Source organism: Falco punctatus, assembly GCF_963210335.1.
Source record: "Falco punctatus genome assembly, chromosome: 7".
NCBI lineage: Eukaryota > Metazoa > Chordata > Aves > Falconiformes > Falconidae > Falco > Falco punctatus.
The window spans coordinates 46,268,825-46,292,545 of NC_137587.1; the positions used below are offsets into that span (position 1 = coordinate 46,268,825).

At 42.1% G+C, this 23,721-nt stretch overlaps 2 protein-coding genes across 2 annotated transcripts in view; both read left to right on the forward strand.

Moving 5' to 3' along the window:
* NEMF (nuclear export mediator factor) overlaps positions 1-23,721 on the forward strand; it is a 162,394-nt gene that overhangs the window by 75,400 nt on the left and 63,273 nt on the right. The gene's annotated exons all lie outside the window — the stretch shown is intronic.
* Positions 1,852-23,615, forward strand: POLE2 (DNA polymerase epsilon 2, accessory subunit). Its single transcript, XM_080397077.1, has 19 exons — positions 1,852-1,988; positions 4,460-4,560; positions 6,859-6,934; positions 8,374-8,451; positions 9,678-9,771; positions 11,855-11,929; positions 13,134-13,217; positions 13,776-13,832; positions 14,232-14,280; positions 15,287-15,359; positions 15,945-16,117; positions 18,180-18,269; positions 18,473-18,527; positions 19,726-19,785; positions 19,883-19,960; positions 20,380-20,488; positions 22,278-22,454; positions 22,580-22,647; positions 23,478-23,615. The coding sequence occupies exons 1-19, from the start codon at positions 1,921-1,923 to the stop codon at positions 23,494-23,496; spliced, it is 1,584 nt and encodes a 527-aa protein (XP_080253203.1). The 5' UTR covers positions 1,852-1,920; the 3' UTR covers positions 23,497-23,615.

Below are 23,721 nucleotides of genomic sequence, written 5' to 3' on the forward strand. Positions count from 1 at the left end.
CTTGGTTATGCTGCAGAGTTGGGCAGAGAGGAGCCTGATGAAGTTCAGTAAGGGCAAGTGTCAGGTCCTGCACCTGGGGAGAAGCAACCCCCCGCACCAGTACAGGCTGGGACTGGCCTGCTGGAAGGCAGCTCTGCGGAGAAGAACCTGGGAGTGCTGGTAGGCAGCAAGTTGCCCATGGGCCAGCTGTGTGCCTGTGTGGCAAAGGGGCCAATAGGATCCTGGGGTGCATGAGAAGGAGCATGGCCAGCAGAGGTCGAGGGAGGTGATCCTCCCCCTCTGCTCTGCCCTGGTGAGGCACATCTGCAGTGCTGTGCCCAGTGCTAGGCTCCCTGGTTCCAGGGAGACAGGGAACTGCTGGAGAGGGGCCAGCGGAGGGCTGCACAGATGATGAGGGGACCGGGGCATCTTCCCTGTGAGGACAGACAGAGCACTGGGCCTGTTCAGCCTGGAGAAGGCTGAGAGGGATCTTATCAATGCCTACAAATACCTTAAATGCGGGTGCCAAGAGGACGGGGCTAGGCTCTTTTCAGCGGTGCTCAGCGACAGGACAAGGGGCAACGGGCACACGCTGCAACACGGGGAGTTCCACCTGAACGTGAGGAGAAACGTCTTTACCGTGAGGGTGCCGGAGCGCTGGGACAGGCTGCCCAGAGAGGCGGTGGGGTCTCCTGCTCTGGAGACATCCAAACCCACCTGGACGTGGCTCTGCAGCCCGCTCTGGGAGACCCTGCTTGAGCAGGGGGTTGGACTCCAGTCCCTTCCAACCCCAACCATTCTGTGATTCTTGGTCATGCTTTACACCAGGACTCAGTATGTTGCAACAGACTTCAGCTGCTTCAGGGCCAAAGGAAAAATCATGTACAACAGCAGTTCCCCTGGTTATGCATAAAAACAGCCTTGGAGACCATCATGTACTTGTTGGCCAAGACAGAACCAGCTGGGAGGGATCTCTGGCAGTGCAGGCACATGAGTAGTGATGAACTGAAGAACTAAGAGTTTACCATATACCAAACTCTCAGGCGACCAAGAGCTGTGCTAGGAAACTTGGCAGCCAGGCAGGACAGTTACTGTCTGTGTGTAAGAGCGTAAGAGAAAGGACCAGGGTCCCAGGGCACCCTTCCAGCTAGGAAAGAGCCCTACAAAGTGGTAGTTAAAGGCAAGGCAGAGTTATGACAGATATTATACAGCCAACCAACCAAGTGCAGAACTACAGCAGGCTGCTAACAGCCCCGATCCACAGCTGGTGAACCCTGGGAGAGACTGATTAACCAGTGAGGAGAAATGAAGTATGGGAGAGAAACATCCCATGCAGTCTAACGGACTAAAGGCATCAATGGGTGAGAAAAAACTGGGCCACAGGAGTGCAAGCAGGATCTATTCACAGCCAGCCGTGTTTGATGGATGTGTTATGGCAGGTAAAACTGAAGCCGGAGAGACTGCAGATTACTGGCGATGCAGCACAACCTGTACCAGGGCCTACAAGCAGTGACGAGGGGGCAGCGGTATTGCAAGCTACGTTGCCTGTGAAGCAACAAACTAATAAGGTGGGAGATGTTGTTGGGCAACTCGTGTCAGCCGCAGCAATGTGTTTGGTGTCCTTACTGTTCCCTTGCTTTGTTGTGACATTTCACGACAGAACAACGGTGCCTTCAGGCTGCTGGGCAGCTCGGCACGGAGCGGTGCCGTTCCCGGGGAGAAGTTCCAGGACGTCGGAAAACACGAGGCACCGCCACCGCCCGCCCTGCGCCGGGGGAGGGGGCCGCCCGCCGGGCCGGGTGCCCCAGCTCCTGCAGGCCGAGCCCCGCGGGCGGCGGCGGGGCCGCGGCGAAGCCTCCGCCCGCCCCGGGGCGGGGCAGGGCAGGGCCGGGCCGGGCCGGGCGGCGGCGGCGCGGTGCCGTTTGGCGCCAAGCGGCCGTCATGGAGCCGGAGCGGCTGCGGCGGCGCCTGGGCTCCGCGTTCCGGCTGCGCGGGCTGCTGCTGCGGGCGTGAGTAGCGCCGGGAGCGGGGCGGGGGGATGCGCGCCGCCCGGGCGGGGGGTGGCGGTGGTCCTTCATGCCTCCCTCCAGGCCGCCTTCTGCTTTCGGGGCACGCCGCAGGGCCTAGAGTCGTGGGATGTGGTCAGGGACAGGTCCGCACCCCCCGTCGCCTCCTCGGGGAGGTGGGGATGCCTTTCCCTCCTTCCCCTCCTTTCCCCTGCGCTGCCCAGCGGCCGTTGGAGTCTCCTCCGAAGCCCTGTCCTGTGGGCCACTTCCATCCATCCCCACCCAGGACGTGCCGGCCACGGGGTTAGGTAGCACCAGAAGTTGCCCCTGCTCTCCCCGTGGGTCCCCCCACGGTGGTGCTGGGCGTTTTGTTGGGTTTTTTTTGTCCGCAGCTAGCTCTGACAACTTTGGGATCTCTTTCCTGAGTTACACTTGCCAGTTCTGTACTGGAGGAAAAAAATGGTATGTCCTAAGGTACATAATAGTTAGAGATTGCGAGGTCAAATAAAAGTGATTTCTACTTGCAGTGGAAGGTGTCATGATTTATAAGGGTGCCTGGGGCTCTGTTGCTCATATTTTCCCTTTCAAGATCCTGTGTTAATATTAGTTCCATTTTGTTTCCGACGTGGATGGGATGTGATTATTTTGGACAATGTCCTGACAATTTCATTAGTGAGGAGCCCAAGTTCAGAGCTCCCGACTGCCACAGTTAAATGAACTGAGACATTTTGAAGGTCAGGCTGTTAACCAAAATGCCAGGTTTGATTGGCCAACAGATGACGTTGACAAGAAAATTGTTATCTTTAACTGTGAGACTGTAGCCTAAGGATGAGGCAAGAAGCTAATTTCTAATTCTTGTGTTATTTAGAATGAAAATAATTCCAATCTCAGAGATACTGGTAACCTGGAGTGGGTCCTACAGGGGGCTGTTAAGGTGGCTATGGGCTTGAGCTTGCGGTGTGTAAGGGAAGCGGGAGGAGCTGGGTTTGCTCAGTCTGTGGAAAAGAGGGTAAAGATGATCCAACTTGGCGAGAAGGAGCCGGTGCACAGAGAAGGGGTGAGAGGCAGGAAGCACAGACTGCAACAGAAGAAATCCCACTTGTCCAGGTCTAGTCACCTTGCTTCAGGAGAGACATTAAAGAAATGGTGTAGCAGAACGCCACCAAGATATAATCCAGCTCTGGGGTCATCAGTGCAGGAAAGACATGGACCTGTTGGAGTGTGTCCAGAGGAGGGCCACAAAAATGATTGGAGGGCTGGAACATCTCATTGAGGAAAGGCTGAGAGAGTTGGGATTGCTCAGCCTTGAGAAGGCTTTGGGGAGACCTTACAGCAGCTTTCTAGTACGTGAAAGGGGGCGTGTAGGAAAGATGGGACAGACTTTTTAGCAGGGCCTGTTGCGGTAGCACAAGGGGCAATGGATTTAAACTAAAAGAGAATTGATTCAGACTAGGTATAAGGGAGAATTTTTTACAGTGAGAGCAATGAGACACTGGCACAGGTTGCCCAGAGAGGTGGTGGATGCTCCATCCCTGGAAACATTCAAGGCCAGGTTGGACAGGGCTCTGAGCCACCTGGTGGAGTTGAAGATGTCCCTGCTCACTGCAGGGTGTTGGACTAGACAGCCTTTAAAGCTTCCTTCCAACCCAAATCATTCTACGATTCTGTGATTAGAAGGCTGGAGAACTGGACATGGAAAAAATGTGAAGGATTTGGGTTTATTGAACCTCCAGAAGGGAGGGCTCAGGAGGATCTAATCTGTCTTCCTACAAGGTGCTTATAGAAAGATGGAGGTACTTTATTATCTGTTTTGCACAATGACAGGGCAAAAGGCATTGGGCACAAGCTTAAAATAAAATCTTCGCTGTAAGAACAATTAAACTTCGGAGTAGTTGACTAGAGAAGTGGTGGAAACTCCCTCGCTGGAAGTTTTCCAAGACCTGGCTTGTTGGGGGCCCTGGATAGCATAATGTAAGGCCTTCCTTTCAGTAGAAAGTTGGACCAGATGGTCTTCAGAGGTCCCGTCCACGTGGGCTTCTCTACAATCCTATGAAAAAATTGTTCCCAAGGAGAGTAGTTGAGCACCGGGACAGGACCAAGAGAAACTATGGGAACTCCATCCTTGGAGACGTTCAGAATTTCACTGAACAGCGCTGTGAGCAATGTGACCAGCCTGTGCTGTTAGAGCAGAAAGCTGGACCAGGCCACCTTAGGGGTCCCTTCTGACATTAGTCTTTCTATGGTTGTATGAAGATGAGGTTCTCTGTGTCTGCTTCTTATCCCCAGTGTTTTCAATCCTGATGATATTTTTTCTTTGACTTAAACCAGTGCAGTATTATGCAGTACTAATTATTTCTACTTTTTTAATCACAACCCATTTAGTGATTATGTGCACATCTGCCAAAATTGGCATAGTTTATGTAAACTATTGAAAATTAATTGCTTTTTGAGCTGACTATCTTCATTGGAATTAGGGATGCTCTAAGGTATCTTGCCGAAGCCTTTGAGTCCATCAGTGAAGTGGAACTCGACAATGTAATTGAAAATGTCATTGATGCCGTTGAAAAACAGCCTTGTAAGTAAACAATTTATTTTTCTTAAGCTTGCTGAGTTTATCTTGCACTTACGATGTTATTTAGACAACAGAGCTATTGGCAACATATGCACTAAGGTATCATTCTAGTCTACCGGGTTGATCAAGATAAATGTATTTGTTGACATTTAGTTGAATACTGAATTTCTTAATGTCTGCAAAAGGTATGCCATTTTAAAAGTTGGCAACCTCCTGACTTTTCCAAGAGTAGTGAGATTTTTCAGTGCTAGTTACTAAAAGCACCTAGCTGAGTTTCTATGGACATCTTTGCATCTGAAACTATAATTTGAAATATTAAAATAAACCAAAGAAATAATGAGAAAGTAATTCACTTGCTATTCCGTAGTCCAGGTCCAGAAAAGGGTTAGGGTTGTTGACAGCTATAATCTGAGGAGCCTAGCTGTGATTGCAGGAAGGAAGCAGATAGAATCCTTTGTTCAGAGATCACTGCCTTTGCAGCCAGGTGGAGCGGGAGATGGAAGTACACCAGTATAATGGTCCAGCTTATTAATGTGAACCAACTGTGGACGGAGTTTAACCATCACCTGGATATGCTCTGAAGCAGCAAGGCAGATGCTGATGTTATCTCAGGATAGTAACATTGGGCAGAAGATGCTGGTAACGGTTGGGGCACTGTAGCACTGGAGAAGCTGTACCAGCTTGGCATGTGAAAGTACGTAGAATTCTATAAATTATTAAATCCAAAAGTGTAATCCAGAAAACTCCTGGAAAATCCCATAAAAATGTGAGACACTCAAAGAGCTGAGCTTTTGTTGGTAGAGTTCTCATGACCCACTTGGTTCTGAGCACGCCTGAAAGTCCATTGTCTTGGCCAGGAGTATTTTGTCTGGGGACTGCCTCCTGCTTAGTTGGGACAGTATGTCCTGAGGTACACAGATCCAGTGTCCTTGCTCCTAAGTGTCATGAAAGGCATGGGGTAGTAGCTCAAGATGTACCTGGCACTGACAGCACAAAATATAGGAGTTGTAGAACCTTTAGTTGAAGAATGTGTCTTGCAGACGTAGCACCTGATGCTTGACATATATGTGTGTTTACTGATCAGAGCTCATGAGAACTAGGAAACTTGGGCTCACTTCCAGTTCTTGGCTGAATTCAAATTCATATAAATGTGTTCTACAATAAGTACTAGCCTTAGGTGAGTTCAGGAAACCTTCCCAGCCTATTGCATTTAAACCTGATGAAATCAAGAGTGGGTATATGCTTGTTCTATAGTTTTACTGCAGCGTGGATTACAGAATCTATGACTTTATATCCTTTCACTGGTTATGGGATAACAGATCATAGCTGATCAAACAGGGAGTAAAAGCAGTTTGAAGAACTGGTCCTGGTCTAGCTGATACAAATTAATGCATCCACATTTTTGAACAAACATGAATTGGTACAAGAAACTCTAGAGCCAATGTAGTGCATGCAGTCAGTGCATTCGCCAACACTGGTCTTTGTCCAGGGTGTAATTTTGTGCTACAAATTCCCATATTGTCCAGTTAATATCCATGAATTGTTTGAAGTTAGAGGTAGAGGTGCAATTCAGAATGCTGGTCTCTCATGTGATTCCTGCTAGCTCCCTTAGTACTTCTTTTGCTCTGCTATTCATCACTGTCTTACAGGAATTGTGATTTTAAGTCCCATACCCTGAACAGGGAGCTCAAGGGCAGGTTTTCATGTGTTGATTTCTGTTCCAGAAGCCCAGCAGTTAGGCTTGGCAATGCTGGCCAAGTCCTTTTGTGAATCTGCATCAATGGTTTTCCCTTCAAATTCAGCAAAACGCTAGTGTCTAGAAATATTTTTAAATTTTAATTATCAGTTTAAACCCATGAAGACAACAATGTGCTTATCTTCAAAATTGTGTTAAACTGTTGGAATACTTATTTATGACAACAGTCTGTGTGATAATGTTCTGAAACAAAATTATACTCCAGAATGTGAAGGCTCAGATCTAACACATTTGTAGTATATTTGGCAGCTTTGCATCAACTATAATTGTGTTGTTCTCCATGTTTAGTGAATTAATGGTGGGCACAGTATGCGTGTGGATTATTTTTTCACCAGAGATGTATCCTTCTGGTAAGAATATTAAGTGATCAATTTGTAAAGAGAAAACAGCATGTGTCATTAGCTTACCGAAAATATGCTTATTTGTGCAATATATTCCTCTGAGAAGACCAAACCATTTTTTGTAAAATATTTAAGACCTCCTAACTCTCTTTCTTACTACTTTCCATAGCGTGCAGTTTTAATCCTTTGAAATTTTCTTTTCAGTGTCATCTAATATGATTGAACAATCCACAGTGGAAGCAGCTGTCCAAGAATGTAGCCAGGCATCAGATGAAACTATGTACGGTGACATTATTTTTTTATTTGATGTTTACGGGAGTTGGTATTCATTCCCTTATTTCTTCTTGGGAAATAAATGTCAGGCATTTTCTCTAGTGCTACACATGCAGTAATTGCTTTGTGCTTTTGTCTTCCTGGTACTGTCTTTGAAGGTTAGTAATGTTCCTTCTTAGAAAATTTGTTCTCATGGATAGGCCTCTAGGGGATTCTAAATATAATGCTGACATTCTGGAATTAAAATGCTCTGGTTATGTGTTACGTGTGATACAGGTTGAATATTAACCAATAAAGTAAACCAGTAGTTACAATCCAGGGAGAACTTGTCACTTCTGTTCCTGTCTTTATTTCCTATTCTCTAGATCAGAATTATCTAAGGTTATTTTTGTGCCTTTCATAAGATACTTCTTTTCTGAATGCACTTGGAAAAATTTTCCTCCGTGGTGCTTGTTTCTGTTTTTTGTATAGCAGGGCAGGTTTTTTTAAAACCATGATTGATTTTCACTCTCTGATAACAAAGTGGAGAGCAATTACTTGAGTTTCTGAGAACTTTATTTGTGATTGTGATGAATGTGTTTCTTTAGTGTTTACGTTGTATATTGAATATTAATGCAAAGCATGAAAATAAATGGTTTGCTAGGTATGCCAATTAGACACTGTGACCCCACAGTTTCTCAATATGAAGCAAATTTGCTTTTTAGTTTTCTTCTTGTCATTGGAACTTTTATGATGTGGATGGTTTGAGTGTGACATTTCGTTGTGTCACTTCATATACTTAATATAATTTTAGCTCCAGAAAAGAGGAGAAATCTCTGTGCAGAGATCCTCAGTACAGAGTCCTGAAGGGAAAAGCTCTACAGATCGCAGGGCCAGCCTGTACAACTCTCTTGAATTACACTGCAGAAAGCTTGAAGGCAAAGTGTTGTAAGAAATGCACTCTGAAGCCTCAGACATCAGTGTCTGATAGGCAGTGATGGTTCTCCTGTGCCTGTAAGCTTTCGTGAAGGTTCACGGGATAATTTTATCTACTCTGATGAATTTGATGCGCTTACAGTAAGAGGGGAATGAGAGGCATCAGAGGAGGGAGCTGAGCCAGTAAATATAATGGGATGTATCAACTCAATTCATGGTCTGAAGAGTTGTGCATGTCTGTTGTTTAAACTTACGTTAACCGTGCCAAGGCTGTTCTGTTGTCAAAAAAGATAGCAGAGGATGGTTAAGAGGAGATGTATCCTGCTCTCATTTCTAAATGAATTTCTGAAGACTTTCTTTTTTTTGAATTGGAAGATGCAGGAGTATCCAATAGGTAAAGTGAGTGATGCAGGAAAAATGGTGATAATGCAGGGTGATAGTGAACAAAATGAATATAATTTTATTTGGCATGCTTTGTTGCTGTTTGTTTCATGCAGTTCAGATAATGTTGTAAATGTATTCTTATTTCAGAGAAAATGTTTTCAACATTATTGGAGCCTTTGATATTCCACGTTATATTTATAATTCAGAAGGAAAGAAGTTTCTACCGTAAGTCTTGCATATTTTAAATTTCAACCATATCTTGTTTTAAGAAAAAAGCCTCTATTTCTGTATGATTAAAAGTCTGCTTTGTAATCTTTCCCTCTTGGGTCTGCTCATCTCAAGGCTGAGTGAGAAAGTGAGATAATTTTTTTCTTAGTCTCTAAAGAGCCAGTCAGACTGCATGATAAATGCTGGCTTATAAATAAATGTGCCATTGAATTTTTTCCTAGTCCAGTAGGATGCAACTGAAATGGGGACCTGTATCTCCTGTGGCAGTGTATTCTGTGCTGCCTATGATGTTACTGGCTCTGAAACTTTAGGGTGTTTATTAGATAGTAAAATGTCCAACCATGTTTATGCCATCTAATGAATAAAAGAGACAGTAAGGCTAAAGACATCCATCACAAAATGTAGTTTGGGTTGGTTTTTCTTCCACAGTTGGCTGTTTAATTAAAAAAAAACAAAACTGGCCTGTCTGTTGCATGTATTTACTTCTTCGACTGTAGCTTGCAACTCCCTGAAGCCCTGGAGGACTTCTAAGGAGAGCTACAGAAACTAAAAAAGAAAAAATTAGGAGCAACTGGTGATTCTGGAGGTTGGAGAAAGGAAGAAGTAATTGGAGGAATTGGTTGTAAATATTTTGCTAGGTAAAGAATTCACCTTTAATAGCAAGTAGCCCAGACTGCTAAGCCAAAAAGAGGCCGTGCTTTTAAAAATCTTAAAGTGGTGTTAGCTGAGGAATGGATAGTGGTGTTCATTGTGAGGGGTTGCAGCGACCTTCATGTTATATGTGATCATATTCTAGCCTTGGTTCATGATTCTGTCAGTCCAGCAAAAGCAAGTTTGTGGTAGGAGTTTTATTCCAATGCCACTTTCTGGCTTTCCGGGCTATTGGAAGCAGAGAGCTGCTTGAATGCAATCTGCTAACCAAGAGGAAGAAAATACTCTTGCTCATGGCCACTTAAAGACATAACTGCTTCTTAAAAAAATTATTTCTGCAGAGTCCCATTCAGGTGGAAAGATAAATCTCAAGGCCTGTGAGGTAGAGGGAAATTAAATGGATGTAGCCTTCAAAATGCAGAAACGCAGGATCCGTACCAGAAATCTTTGTCATTGAGTAAATAAATTATGCAGTAGTGTTACAGCAGCCTCCTACAACTTTTAGATCAGTAAGTCATTTTTGTGTGTGGAACATACCTTTTTTAATCTTGATTATGTTAAACTTCTTGCAGTCTGTCAATGACCAACTTTCCTGTACCAAATTTATTTGGAACTGCCAGAGATAAAGCGGAGTTGTTTCGAGAACGCTACTCCATCTTGCAACAGGTCAGAAGAAATTTTGCTTTGTTTAACAAAATACACAAACAGAACGCTGTTTTTTACATTCTTACATGTACAACAGGACTTTGTCAGTCTCTCAGCATTTTCTGTCTGATTATCCCTCAGAACAGGGTCACAACCCTGTTCTTCCTTTTCTTCCACTCACCTCATGAGCTGGGACTGTCACTTGTCTGCTCAGTGCTGTGCTCTGCCCTGTCTCTGTCGGGCAGCCCAGCGATGGCCCTTGAGGGGATGGGGAGCGGGTTGCTAATGGATGACTTGGTAGTCGGTTTTCAGGTGTCTGCACTAACTGCAGCAGGCTATCCACAGCACAGATCCTGCTTGGTGCTGGCAGGTGCTTAGCAGACCTTACTGCCTGTGCGCAACCCTGGCCCGAAGTGTGAGCGAAGCACCTGGCCACAGGCAGTGAGCACAGCTTTTTGTCTGCGCTGCCCCGTGGGCAGCACGGACATACTCAGCTGCCTGCACGAACTGCTTGTCCTTTGGACCGTGTGGTAGTTGCATGCACAGTCGGCTACTCCAGGGCAGCAACAACTCTGTCTGCCAGGGAATTTACTGGCACTAGGAGTATCTGTACTGCAATTTGGGAACCTCTGCCCTGGAAGACAAGTTAGCCATTAACTGAAGACGCTTTAGTTCATACAAATCAGGATTAGTGAAACCTGCTGGAATTGCACGCTCGTGCAAACCAGTTGGTTTCTGTGAACAGCAGCTGGAGGTGTCCATAGGGTGTATATCCTGAAGCCTTCTTGTCCTCCACTGTATTGTGTTATTGCACCTCTTTGCCTGCTGGTTTCACATAGACTCTCTGTTGTGCAAGTTTTGTGTTTGCTTATGGTATGTACTCCTTTCTGACCTCCAGAAAAGTGAAGGTTCAGGTCAATACGTGGGTGAGGGCTGGTGGTAGGAATTACTGGGTGTATTACATGGGCTGGTAGCGGTGGGTTTGTTCCAAGGGGAGGCTTTCAGACTGCATGAAAAACAGTGAAAGAAGTGAAAATTTCTACAATGCATTTTCATCAAGCTCTCTGCAGTTTATCTGGTTTTTTTTTTACACAGCTGTTTTCGTTGTTTTACCACAGCTGGCAAATAAATACCACACAGCCACTCACTCACTACTCCTCCTCCCAGTGGGAAGGGGAGGAGAATCAGGAAAAAGGTAAAACTGATGGGTTGAGATAAGAACAGTTTAATAATTAAAATAAAATACAATAATAGTAACAACAACAACAATTGTGATGAGAAGGAGAGAGAGGAATAAAATCCAAAAGGTAAACAACCCCAAATGATGCAACACACAGTTGCTCGCCACCCACTACTGATGCCCTGCCTGTCCCCAAGCAGCAACTGGCCCACCCCAGCCAACTCCCCCCATTTATGTCCTCAGCATGATGTTCTGTGGTATGGAATATCCCTTTGGCCAGTTGGGGTCAGCTGTCCTGGCTGTGTCCCCTCCCAATTTCTTGTGCCCCTGCAGCCTTCTCACTGGCAAGGCCTAAGGAACTGAAAAGTCCCTGACTTAGGCTAACTATTACTTAGCAACAACTAAAAATATCAGTGTGTTATCAGTATTATTCTCATATTAAATCCAAAACACAGCATTGTACCAGCTGTGAAAAGAAAATTAACTCTATCCCAGCCAAAACCAGGACAATCTGTTAGTGTACTTGGTCCTGTTAAAAAAAAAAAAAGTGTTTACTTTTAATAGGCCCTGCCCAAAGAGAAATCTGCTCTTTTCCACATAGTTACCATTTAATACAGTTTATCTTCCCTTGGCCTCTCACCCCTTCTTTCCAGGTAGTCAGAAATAACTTCTTTTGGAAGCATTACAGGCGCTTTGATGTTAATTTTTTGTGCTTAGGTTTTTTGTCCAGTATTACTGATCATCTGTTTCTTAGAAGCAAATTCTTGTCAAAAGAACTGATTATGCTCAACAAATTAAATGTTTCTGGATGAAATAGGGTAAGAGAACTTTAAAAAGTATTTTGGATAGTGGTTGTAATGAACTGGCTTTTTGACAGTGCTCATTTATTTTTAAACTGAATTACTTCAATTTTGGTTTCTGCAGAGGACTCATAGACATGAGTTGTTTACTCCTTCAGTGATCGTTGCTCATCCTGATGACAGTAGGAGCAAATTCCAGGTAAAAAAAAAAGGATTTTTTCTTGCAAAGGAAATGGTGCTTATGTTACATTTTAATGCAGTAATAGTTCTCCACTGACATCTTAGTTTTGCCTCCAGTATGAGTAATCAATGCAAACAAGTTATTTTTGATCATTTTTAGCCTGTTTGTCAAAAATGCAGTTATTTGTCTCAGATCAGCATGATGACCAAACCACTGAAAAGCAGCTATGAAGTGCAAGAGAAGCATGGCTTCCTGCGGTGGAAGAACATTAGCTGTTCAGCTTAGTACACTTTGCTTCCCTCTGCTTGGGAATATTTTCCCTGCTTCTTTCTTTCATAAGCACTAAATTCACAAACCTATAGTTGAATAAGGTCATAACTTTAGTCTGTTCTGTTCCCATCTCAGCTTTCTCATATTAAACCCTCTCTACTATATTATACAGTTACTGTGTATTCTGGAAAAAAGATGAGAAAGGGTGTGTGTGTCACTGGGTACCAAATAACAGCTTTTGCTTTGCTCAGCTTCCCTGCTTGTCCCTTTTCAGAGCATGCCATCATGTAGAAAAAAGCAACTGACCTTAGCTGAGTGGAGCCTTTATCTCCATCTAGGCTTTATAGACATCTTTCTCCCTTGACTGCTTCCTATCCTCCCTGTCAGCACTGGCAAATGCATTGCTTATGCTGGTGTTGTAGGACGATTGTCTCTCCTAACTGCAGTTTGATAAAAATAAGTTTGTCCAGAAACTGCAGACAGCATGCTGTGCAATGTCACCTGCATCACTCTAGAGTGTTCTCTGTCATCCAAGGTTCCTCAATAAGTCACCACTGTTCCTGCATGGGTGCAGGCTGGCCCTGTGGCTCGGGTTGGATCCTCCTGCTGAGGATCCAATAACTGCAACTGACACTCTTAGGCAAGAGCAGAAATTGCCACTTGTTCTTTTCAGCTTTAATTCAGTTTTAAGGAAAATAATCACAATAAATATTTACTTGCTAAGCAGTTCTTTATGCTAGCATCAATTATTGGAAATCTTTTCCTAAACTGTGCTACATTTGACATTCAAAAATATGTCCCTGATTTTTCTAATGAGCCTGTATTTTCTCATAGCTCCTTAGTGTATTTATGTAAAAATGAGTGCTATGTGGTGCGTTGTCTTGCTTGCTTAAGAATAGATACATGGAGAGTTTGATTTAATTCTTATTTGATTCTTTACCTTTGGTTCCAGCTTAAAACAATAGAAACTCTATTGGGCAATACAGCTAAAGTGGGAGAAGTGATTGTGCTTGGGATGATAACTCAGCTTAAGGAGGTAGGTTGCTTTTCATTGTAGAGTATCTAGGTCACCAGTCATTCAACATTGTAATATATTAGAAAATGAGAAGACTTAAATATCTCGCCACTTTATTCATCATATATGTCAGTGGCAGAACTCCTATCAACATCAGTGGTGCAAGATCCATTTCCTAAGAAGAGACTTTTCCACAAGCAGGTGGTTCTGGTGTGTGAGGGAAAATGTCTTCTCACCGCAGAATTTTGTAATGCTTTGAGTCAGCAACCAGAACCAGTTACATTTTTCAGGTGTGCCCTTTCTTGAAACACTGGAGCTCACAGTGACTGTGTTTGGACTTGCCATTGCATTGGACTGTGACTGTAGGGGAGGGGTGCACCAGCAATCCAGACTGCAGCAGCTCAAAGGGAAGGTGCTAAGATACACTTGCTATAAGCAGCATTGTTTCCAGTTCTGCCAGTGTGTTCTAAGATCATGATGTTAAAGACAACTACATTATTTCTGACTGATAGATGCTTCTGACTGAAGCATTTATGTGTTTGGGTGTATTTTGCTTTATTAATTAATACTGTTTTTTAGGGGAAATTTTTCCTCGAAGACCCTACAGGAGTCGTCCAGCTAGACCTTAGTAAAGCAATATCCTTTTCCTGTGATGTAAGAGTTGAAGAATTTCCTATAGACCTGGAAAATTTTAAATTGAATAATAAATCAGTACTGACTGTTAAAAAATAATGTATCGCGAATTGCAGCTCTGTCTTTTTCCTTCTTTTCAAATTACTTGGTTGCTGCAGCTCAGTGCCCTTGCACAGAGACTGTTAGGAAAAGGTTAGTATTCCTCCCAGTGGAAGCAGAGTGTGTTCCTGTTTGCAGGCTGTTTATGAACTTACCTGCTCAGTTACCAGGTAACTGGCTCTTAAGGCAGTGAACTTTCAATAGTGTCCAAATGTATTACACCAGCTGGAAAGCAAACTTCGGCTAAAAAGCTAGTTTAAGATTCCTGATCTAAGAAAAATACATTTCTTAACCTTTCTGCACCAGTTCCACAGTGGTTTATATACTGAATCATGCTTTGTTTTGGCAGAAGGTAAAGCAGACTATTTTTCTTAGCTTGTAATAAGTTACTCTGTTAATGGCTGTTGCTGTAGTTACATGTCTGCCAGATGTGGCTGAACAGACAAGTCTCATGTTGACAAGGCTTGACCATAAGCAGGTGGTGACTGAGATTTTTGGCCAAAAGCTTTTCCTGTTACCTTGTGGGCTCTGGAGACAGAGAAGAGAGCTCTGCAAAATTTGTGGTTTTCAGCGATGCCGGTGGGATGTGAGCATCTGCAGCAGCTTTGAAGATTTGCCTTAGTTAGCCTGGCTCCAGCATGCTTGGAGGACATATGACTAGATTAGGAAGACGAACTAGAATAACTGAACAGTATGATTTAACAATCTGAAAATCCTGCTTTCTGTTGGCAAAGCTTTAGTCCTTCAGAGACTTTAATGAGTCTTCTCATTAAGCTGATATAAGGGCTTGCAGTTTTGGAGCCTTGCTTTAGCAAAATAATGGACATTTCTGTTTGTAGAATATTATTCTGTGCAATATACATAATCCCAGTCTATTTTCTAATAATGTATTTTATGCTTCAATTTTATAAAGTAAATAGAAGTTAGGAGCACGAATGATAGTGGGGACAAGTAGTTCCCTATTACTTCTGGGCCTCTAATGGGTGGGAGAGTTCTTGAGAAAGGGTGCAGTTGGACAGAGACTCTTCCAGGACAGGGCCAGCGAAAATGCTTCTGGTTCCCCTACATTCTTACTCAGTTGGGTTGAGATGGTTGTTCATGTGGCTGTGCAGCGAATCCATTCAAATAAGCGTCTGGGGTAAAAAATAGTTGGTTTCTTGCTCAGCCTGTTTTCCAGCCAGATAGTTCCCTGGTCTGGTTCACCACTGAACAGCACAGGGACTGGTGCAATCACAAGAGAGGGATTGATGGAGGCTGGGTCTAGCTATGTAGCGCAGCTGCCAACTGTCTGACTAATGTCTAGGACATGATGTTGTTCAAAAAATGAAAGGTTATTTTGTTGTTCAAAAATTTCTTAGGCTGGTATGAAGATGAAGTTTTTCATGTGAACGCTTTTGGATTTCCGCCTACAGAGCCTTCTGCTACCACTAGGTATAAAACTGACTTTTGGCAGCCTCACTCCATATTTTCTTATGGGTTTCTAAGTAAGCACATTATTATTTTATAATTTCTGTGACATTAAAGTATGCTATCCCTCCCCCTCCCCAAATGCTCCAAAATAAATACAATTCTAAGGAAGCAGTTTTGGGACTTGCTGGTCCACTTGGATCAGTACTAAAGCCTGTAGTGCTAGCAGAAAAACCCTTCCAAAGGCCATTGGGTTCTGCATATTAATGATAATTGGGATCTAAGCCCTTCTCAATTGCAAAACCAGGTAACTATTACATGGGAATAAGAAATTCCTACTTGCTTAAAGAATGGATGTGGGAAAGAACCCAGGATAAATATTACGCTGAGATGATCTGCTGAGTTACAGCAGGGCAGTGCTCCAGCCTTATGTCTAGGTGACTGCCGTTTCTCTTCCTTGATTTCTTTGTGAGGTACTAAATGATTCTTGATACCATCTGAGCTACCTATCATAATGATAATAATTAAAATGGATTAAGTGAGTCATAATCAAAACTACTAACGATCTGGGAAGAAAACAGAACTAACCTGAATATTTTACTGATGTAGGGCCTTCTATGGGAATGTGAACTTCTTTGGAGGGCCTTCTTCAGCTTCAGTAAAGGCTTCTGCCAAACTAAAGCAGCTGGAGGATGAAAATGAAGACGCCATGTTTGTATTTCTTTCTGATGTGTGGCTGGACCAAGCAGAAGTACTGGAAAAGCTTCACACAATGTTTTCAGGTAGGTGAGAACTGCTTTGACTTTGAGCCATGTTTTAGAGATTTTTTTTACCGTTTTCCTTAGCCCTTAGCAGTTTTGATGGGTGGAGCTGACAAGTGCAGCAAGGCAGTCTGATGCCTAGCTGGTCCTTGGTCCTCAGCTGTGGCTGTGTCCCCTCCTTGGCATGGGCTGGGAAGTTTGACCCCACGGTGAGCTAATTCAGGGAACACCTCAGCAGGAAACTAATTGTCTTTGTTGGAGAATCGGTTCTATGCTGGTTTAGCTTTGTGAATTCTTCCATCGTGTGATCGTTTGAGTGAGCATCCCTGTCAGGCAGGGGAAACTTGACAGTGTAGAGCTGACAGCAAGACAGTGGTTTGTGTACCTTTCTTCAAAAGTATACTTGTAAACAAAAAAGGCAACAATTTTCAAGAGTCCTGTTATTACTGTATTGTGCATTTTTGATGAACTTCCGTTTTGAGAACGCTAGAAAAAGCCCAACTGTATTATTTTTTGTAGGATCCCACTGAACCCAAGCCCAAAGCCAGTGCAGTCTCACTCTAATTTTAGTGTCAGCTATTTGCATTTCATGGTTGCTGTTGCATTTGTTTTGGATCTTTCTCTAACAGTTTTAAAAATTGTATTGTATTATACTTTTGCAAGCTGAGACTTCTTTTTCATGAATCACTTAGTACTAATAGTTTTTTGGACAGTAGCCATTTTATGTGCTGTGACAAGAACATTTCTCTTGCTTGTGAAAGTTCTTCTAGGCTTGTTTTAAAGAAAGCTCCTTACTTGATCAGAGATCAGCAATCCCTTGAATACTTTCTGGTTCTACCAATGAAAAAATGTCAGTTACTCTTAAAATATGAACTGTTTCTTCCACACTTCATTACATTAGTAATGTTGACAACATTTGGATAGCAAGCATGTGTGAGATCTGTGAATTGCTTCTTTGTATTCCAGAGCAGTTTTGGAACAGCTTGTCCTGTCTGTCTTAGGTAGAATGGAAGTGTGAGAGGGTGGCTGCTTTAAAAATAAGCAACATAAAATTACGGGTGGGAGCTGTTACTCACCTAAAGAAAATTGGACACAAATTATGACACTCATCCAGAAGTTACAAAACCAGTTTGCTATCTTGATCAAAGTTGGCAAGATCCTTGAAGCAGACTGAACTTGACCCAAGATGCATATGCTGAAGAAATAAAGGGGCTTTGGTCAGTGAGGTTGATATACTGAACTCAACTGGCAAAGATGCCTACATAGCATTTACTATTTTGAGACTTTTTTTTTTAATGGGCAAGTAATAAGCTTCATAATTATAAACTAAAAATGATAGCTGAGTGGAATAGCAAGGAAAAAACATTGATGAGCCATTTCTCTGGTATAAATAATTCTGTCCTATTTACCAACTAGAAAAATAGTGAAGTAAATCCATGTCTGGTACTGCACGTTAGGAAAATTGAGAGTAACCTGGAACGTGAGATGAATGCCTGAATAGATGTTTTTATTTTTATTTTAGGGATGGAAATTGGGTTTCTTTTTCCACTCTTTGCTATAAAGCATGTGTTTCTGGGTATTTAGTGATATTGTGAGGATTCGTCATGTTCTTGAAATGCTCAGACAATTCCAGTTACTGTTGCTTTGTAATGCCAAATGGCGACTTAGATGTTGGTAGAGACCTTGAATTGGAATGATGCATGGGGTTTAATAGTAATCTGTTGCTACCTACCCACTATTTTTGTCTTTAAGGAAATAGTCCATTTTTAAATTGTATTATCTATTTTAATTATACTTTGTTTAATTATATGACCTGGGTCAGTAGTTAGCTGGATACACACAAACAATGTTGTTGGAACTGGGCCTGTAAATAACAGAGGGCTCCCTTGAAGTGACACTTGTACATTGCCATCATTCTTTTTAAGCAAACAAAAGCCTGTATCAAGAAAATAGTTCAGGTGTATTAATAGCAGCAGAGCTTGAAGTGCTGCTTCAGTTTCTGCCTTTCATGGAATGGAATGGAGGCTGAATGTGGAAAGATACTGAAGTGAATGGGTATACTCACAGATACTCTATTTTCCAGGTTATTGCTCTGCACCTCCAACCTGCTTTTTCTTTTGTGGAAATTTTTCATCTGCACCATATGGAAAAAATCAAATCCAGTCACTAAAAGGTAGGGAAGACTCTGTTATACACTCAGACATGTACATTAAATTAAAATAATGATGGCAAAACAAATTAGGAGAGCAGAAAAGAAACCCTCAGTTTCTAAGTGACACATTTTCTAATGTACTGACATATAGGGGTGATTCATATAATGTGTATTTATTGTCTAACCAGCTGTTTTATCATAGATTTCTTTTCTTCTTACTCTAGGTTCTTTGAAGGCTCTTGCAGATATTATATGTGAATATCCCAGTATTCATAAAAGGTACCCAGAGAATTGCTACAAAAAGGGAAATTTGTTTCTTTTGTGAAACCTTTGCTTTACTTAATTGAAGAAACTAGCAGATACCATGTTTTCTCATTACTGTGAGCCAGCTATGATCAGATAGCAAGCTAGTCTTGTGACAGGACTCTTAAGTTTGTTTTGGGAGCAGTGTAAGGTTTTGATTTTATCTAAACTAGCTTGGGCATGGAAGCTGCTGTTCAGTAATCAAAAGTGAAACTGCCTCTGCCTGGAACATTTTCCACATGGATTAAACATAGCCCATGATTCCCCAAAAGTGCTATTTGGGTGAGTCGTTTTCCCCTGGAATTCCCTTGAAATCAGCAGGGTTCTGCCTGAGTAGTGCTGCTTTATAAACTGATGAAGTCTTAATGCTGCTATGAGCACCTACAGGCTTTCTGTACCAGCCCCGGAAAATGTCATCTGAAACGCTGACAGCTGCCTACATGGAGGCACCTCATTGCTATCTTTTGCATTCTGGCATACATGGTTCTCCATGGCCACTAGTTTGAGAACTAACCAAAGCAATGCAAACCTGGAAAGGAATCTTTTATTTATCCCTTCTTGTGTCCCTGCTCTGTGGGAGCCCCATTTTGGGCCTGGAGAACTAAATCCCTTCTACAGACACTGGAATATACAAAGGCAAGTAAGCCAGGGAGGTAGCCAGGCTTTTCCTTTCTATCTTTGAATTTGTAACAGTAGCACCTAAGTAGCTCTGGTTCCTAGAATGGGCCCCAAAAGCTGGAATGGCCACAGCCTGCAGCTCTTGAGATGTGTGGGATATAAGCAAGGATATCTCCTGTACTGATCCTCTGTCCTGTGTCCCGGTGGGGTTCTCATGGTGTGCTGCTGCTGGATTATCTGGGGTCCCTGTATGGGACTGTGGTGCCCATTACACTGAGTCTGAGCCAGGCTGCAAACCTGGTCTCTCCCCCTTCCCACAGTCAGTCCCCCTTGCATGATGAACAGTTCTTAAGGTTTCTTCTGCTTCAGTGAGCAGTGGATAGGTACCTTATGCCTTAGCTGTGATTTCCGTGGTTCTTAAGGCCAGGAAGAGCTGTCATCTCTGCCCTGAAATAGGTTATTTGCATGCATCTGTGGAGTAATGGCAATATATAACCAATGTTTAGATACTTCTAGGATCACTTTGCATAAACGTGGTACGTTGAACTTTTTACAGTAGTCGATTTGTGTTTGTCCCTGGCCCTGAAGACCCTGGTCCTGGTTCTATTTTACCAAGGTCAGTTTGCTTCACTTCCTCAAATTTTGTAATTTTGAGTTAAATTGTTAAAGAAAGTAAGAATATTCATTGATAAATCTGTTGCTATTTATTTTAGACCTCCCCTGCCTAAAAATATCACTGAGGAATTCAGACAGCTGGTGCCATTTTCAGTTTTCACCACAAATCCTTGCCGGTAACAGTGTAACTTACTGCTAGTTTTCATGGTGGTGTTTTTTTTTTACTGAACGTCTAATTTATGTGCAGATGTAATTTTCAAAACCTAAAATTTTGGAAAAATTGGTCCCAAATTTCTCAAATTAATGGAGTTCTTCACTTGCATTAGTTGTAAGTAGTTTTAAATACATTAAGACATAAATAAATTAGTGGTGAAGGGAAGTAATGCTAGAAGTTTGATAGCAAGTGTAAAAATCCTGCTCGAAAGGATTACGTTTTTTCTGAATCTGGAGGGAATGAAGGGAAGATGGGAAAGTGTTTTAATTCAAGTGTGCTTTTTCATTTTGCTCTATTAGAAGGAGATCAGCTTTATAACGCAGCTTCCTATCTTTTAGTTTCATCTTAATGTATTTGATTTCATTAATGTTTTCCACTTAGGATTCAATATTGCACCCAAGAAATCATTATCTTTCGTGAAGATTTGGTAAACAAAATGTGCAGAAACTGTGTCCGCTTCCCTAGCAGCAACATGGACATTCCTAACCATGTGAGTGAGTTGTGTTCTGCACTTCTTGCTAAGATCTTGACTTCTTTTTTGATCAGCAAGTCTGCATCTGCTAGGATGCTCTGATCCGCATTCTCATGACACATTGCAAAAGTAACCAAGAGGGATGGTAAGAAGGATCTATACACATAGTATTATTACCTTTCTTTCCTTCTTGACAGTAAAAGGACTGAAACCCCGATACTGATAGATGGCATTGAGTCATTCTGACTGTCCCACTGCAGGTGCCCTTGAACGCAGAACCTCATAGCAGCTGACTGTTAGTGTATGTGCACCACCAATGAATGTCCTACCAAGAAACATTGATTCCTAAGGGCAAAGTTTAATATAAATTACCTTTTTTTTTAAAAAAAAAATTTGGATCAATTATCCAGTGACATTTGCAGTAAAGCAGCACGTCACTTTTCTGAAAGGTCACCTGCTTCTTCTGCCTTCCCACTTGAAGTCTTAATCCTGCTTTTTGATACATTGCCACAGCACTCTTGAGTTATGATTCTAGTTAATGAATGCACAGCAGGAGTTGATGTGACTTACTGATATAATTGAATGAGAATGAACCAGGCAATACTGGCTTACTGCAGTGATGGATGGAGTCTGTTTCTGTTTATTTTATAGGGTTTTGTTTGTTTGCTTGACTCAGAAACTTGTTTTAGCTCTTTCTTGTTTTGCTCCATCACAACAGTGCTCAGTTTCTTTGTGAACACAGCGAACCCATTGTGGACAATGTGTTTTTAGCGTGCATGTTTGCATACACATATGTGTATGCTGCAAGCTGTCACTTCCCTGTACTCATACAGGCTTTCTCATGCTTGGAAAGAAAGGAATCTTGAAGAATGTAGAATTATATATTGTAACACTTCTGCAGATAATAGTATTGAATTGCTTTTGCATACTTCAGTTTTCCTCTGCCTTTTCTGCCTGTCATTAGGTTTTTTTTTAAAGCAGCCATCAGTGTAAAAAGATGAATGAGAGAGGGAAATTTTGTAACATTAGATTAAATTATTAGTATCTTTAGGCCTTGTACCCTATTAGTGGAATAACCGAGCCTATGCTTGGTACATCATTTTCTTTCAATAGCAGACCCTTCCACCAAGTTGCTGTAGTGATTTTGGCCCTTTGGGGAAAACAGAGCCTAACGGCAGCTACATAATCAATTAGAAAGAATAAAAGCTTTCAAGGGGCTTGGGGAGAGAGTCTCAGGAACCAAAATAACTTGGTTGGAATTTGCCAGATGAAAAAGGGGATTTTACAGGGCAGCTGGTGTGTGGAGCAGGGCAGCTCCCAGAACAGCCGAAGGAATTGAAATCATTTGGACCAAATGATTTCCTCAGTTCAGGGAAAGACTGTTTAAGTGTGGGTCTTGTGGTTAACTAGTACTGCGAGGAAAGCCTTGAGGAAAAAAAACACCCATAAAATTAAAGTTGTGGCAGCGTTGGAACTTCCTGGATTGGAGGAACAGGTAAGCAGATTCTCTGTGTTGGAGAGTCTGATCGATGAAATAGTTTTGACATCCTTAAATACTGGCTGATATGCTTTAGAAAGGACTTTGTGTATTAAAAAAACCCCACAACACAACAAACAAAACAACAGCTGCCTGTTGTAGGGGAGTTGCAGCTTTACTCTAGAAATTGTTAATAATCAGAGGGAGAGAGATACACAAAAAAACATTTCCAGGTTCAAAGCTTCTTTATTAACAGGGCATTAGCATCTGCAGGAATGAATTTGACTTGTAGAAAATGGTCCAAACTAACTACGTATGTTTATGTTGCAGTTTGTAAAGACTATATTGTCACAAGGACATCTGACGCCACTTCCACTGTACGTTAGCCCAGTGTACTGGGCCTATGACTACACCCTGAGGGTGTATCCTGTGCCAGATATGCTCGTCATTGCAGATAAATACGACCCATTCACTGTCACCAACGCTGACTGTCTTTGCATAAATCCTGTAAGATTGCCTTATGCTTTACCAAAATAAGAAGGGGTGTGTGTGCAGTCACATTCAAGTATGTCTGTTACTATTTGTACAGTGTTTTACTTACGCAAGTGTGGTATATGCATTTTTTTTTACAGGGTTCATTTCCAAGAAGTGGATTTTCGTTTAAGGTATTCTACCCCTCCAACAAGGCAGTTGAAGACAGGTAAATACATTCACTTTCTCATTTAAAAGGATATATGTTCTTATTTGCTGACTTCCCAATTATCAGGAGGAACACAGAAAATCAATTACATAAATAGAGTGAATGTTCTAGCAGTTGAACATAGACTTAAGCTTCATACTTCAGCAGTGTAAGAAATCCAAATGCCTAGAACTAAAATATTAAATTTAGAAATTACAGTCAAATAACAATGATGAGAAGCATGATCCCAAAGGAAAGATAGACTACTACGTGATTTTCAGTAATTGGGACCCAACTGAGAAACAGATTCATTTCCAGAAATGATGCTTGTTACATAGGTTAATTCTTGGTTCATTTTATGATCATCATCCAGCCCAGAAGCCATTTGGGTGCTTTGATTTCACATAATTTAAACCTGTACCTATTCATTCCAACTGTGGTCTTCAAATGAGTGGAAAAAGGCCCAGCTGCAACACCAAAAAATGTTAGAACATATCAAAGGGCTTACAACTGTGATGATTATTTGCCTTTTTGAAATAATGACAGTATAACCCATAATGGGAAAAGTTTAAACTTACCTTGACTGATTCAGTTTCGTGCCCTGTTGCAGAAGCTGTGTTTTTTCAAATCGGAGTGTGTAACACCCCCCACCTTCCCAAGGGAACTGATAATAATAGATCGACCCATGTAACTTTCACTTGAATATAGAAAATCTCATACCATGAGATGCTTTAAGTCTTTAAATAGTTGAAAGCATTACCAAGTCTTTCACAGATCAAGAAATAGGATAGTACTGTAAATCGCCTTTTAAAAAAATCCCACTAAATACTGTTTTCCTTTGGTATTTTCAGCAAGCTTCAGGGTCTCTGAATTTCTGCAAGCCTGCAAAATGGGAGTGAGCCTTTGTGAAGCCAACTGTAGCGCACATTTTAGATGGATAAATTTTTATGTTATTGCAGACTGTTTATAATAAATGTCAAAGCCAAAAATGGTGTATTTTGTACAGAAATAAACTTCTACAGGAAAAGATACTGGTCTTAGTTTAGATATAATATAGAGTCACAGTGAACATTAATTGGCAAAGCATAATAAAAG

Coding starts and splice junctions, on each gene's coding strand:
- POLE2 (XM_080397077.1), top strand. CDS start 1,921: ATGGAGCCGGAGCGGCTGCGGCGGCGCCTGGGCTCCGCGTTCCGGCTG. Junction 14,281..15,286: donor ATGCTTTGTTTTGGCAGAAG/GTAAAGCAGACT, acceptor AAAATTTCTTAG/GCTGGTATGAAGATGAAGTT. Junction 19,786..19,882: donor CCTGGTTCTATTTTACCAAG/GTCAGTTTGCTT, acceptor TATTTATTTTAG/ACCTCCCCTGCCTAAAAATA.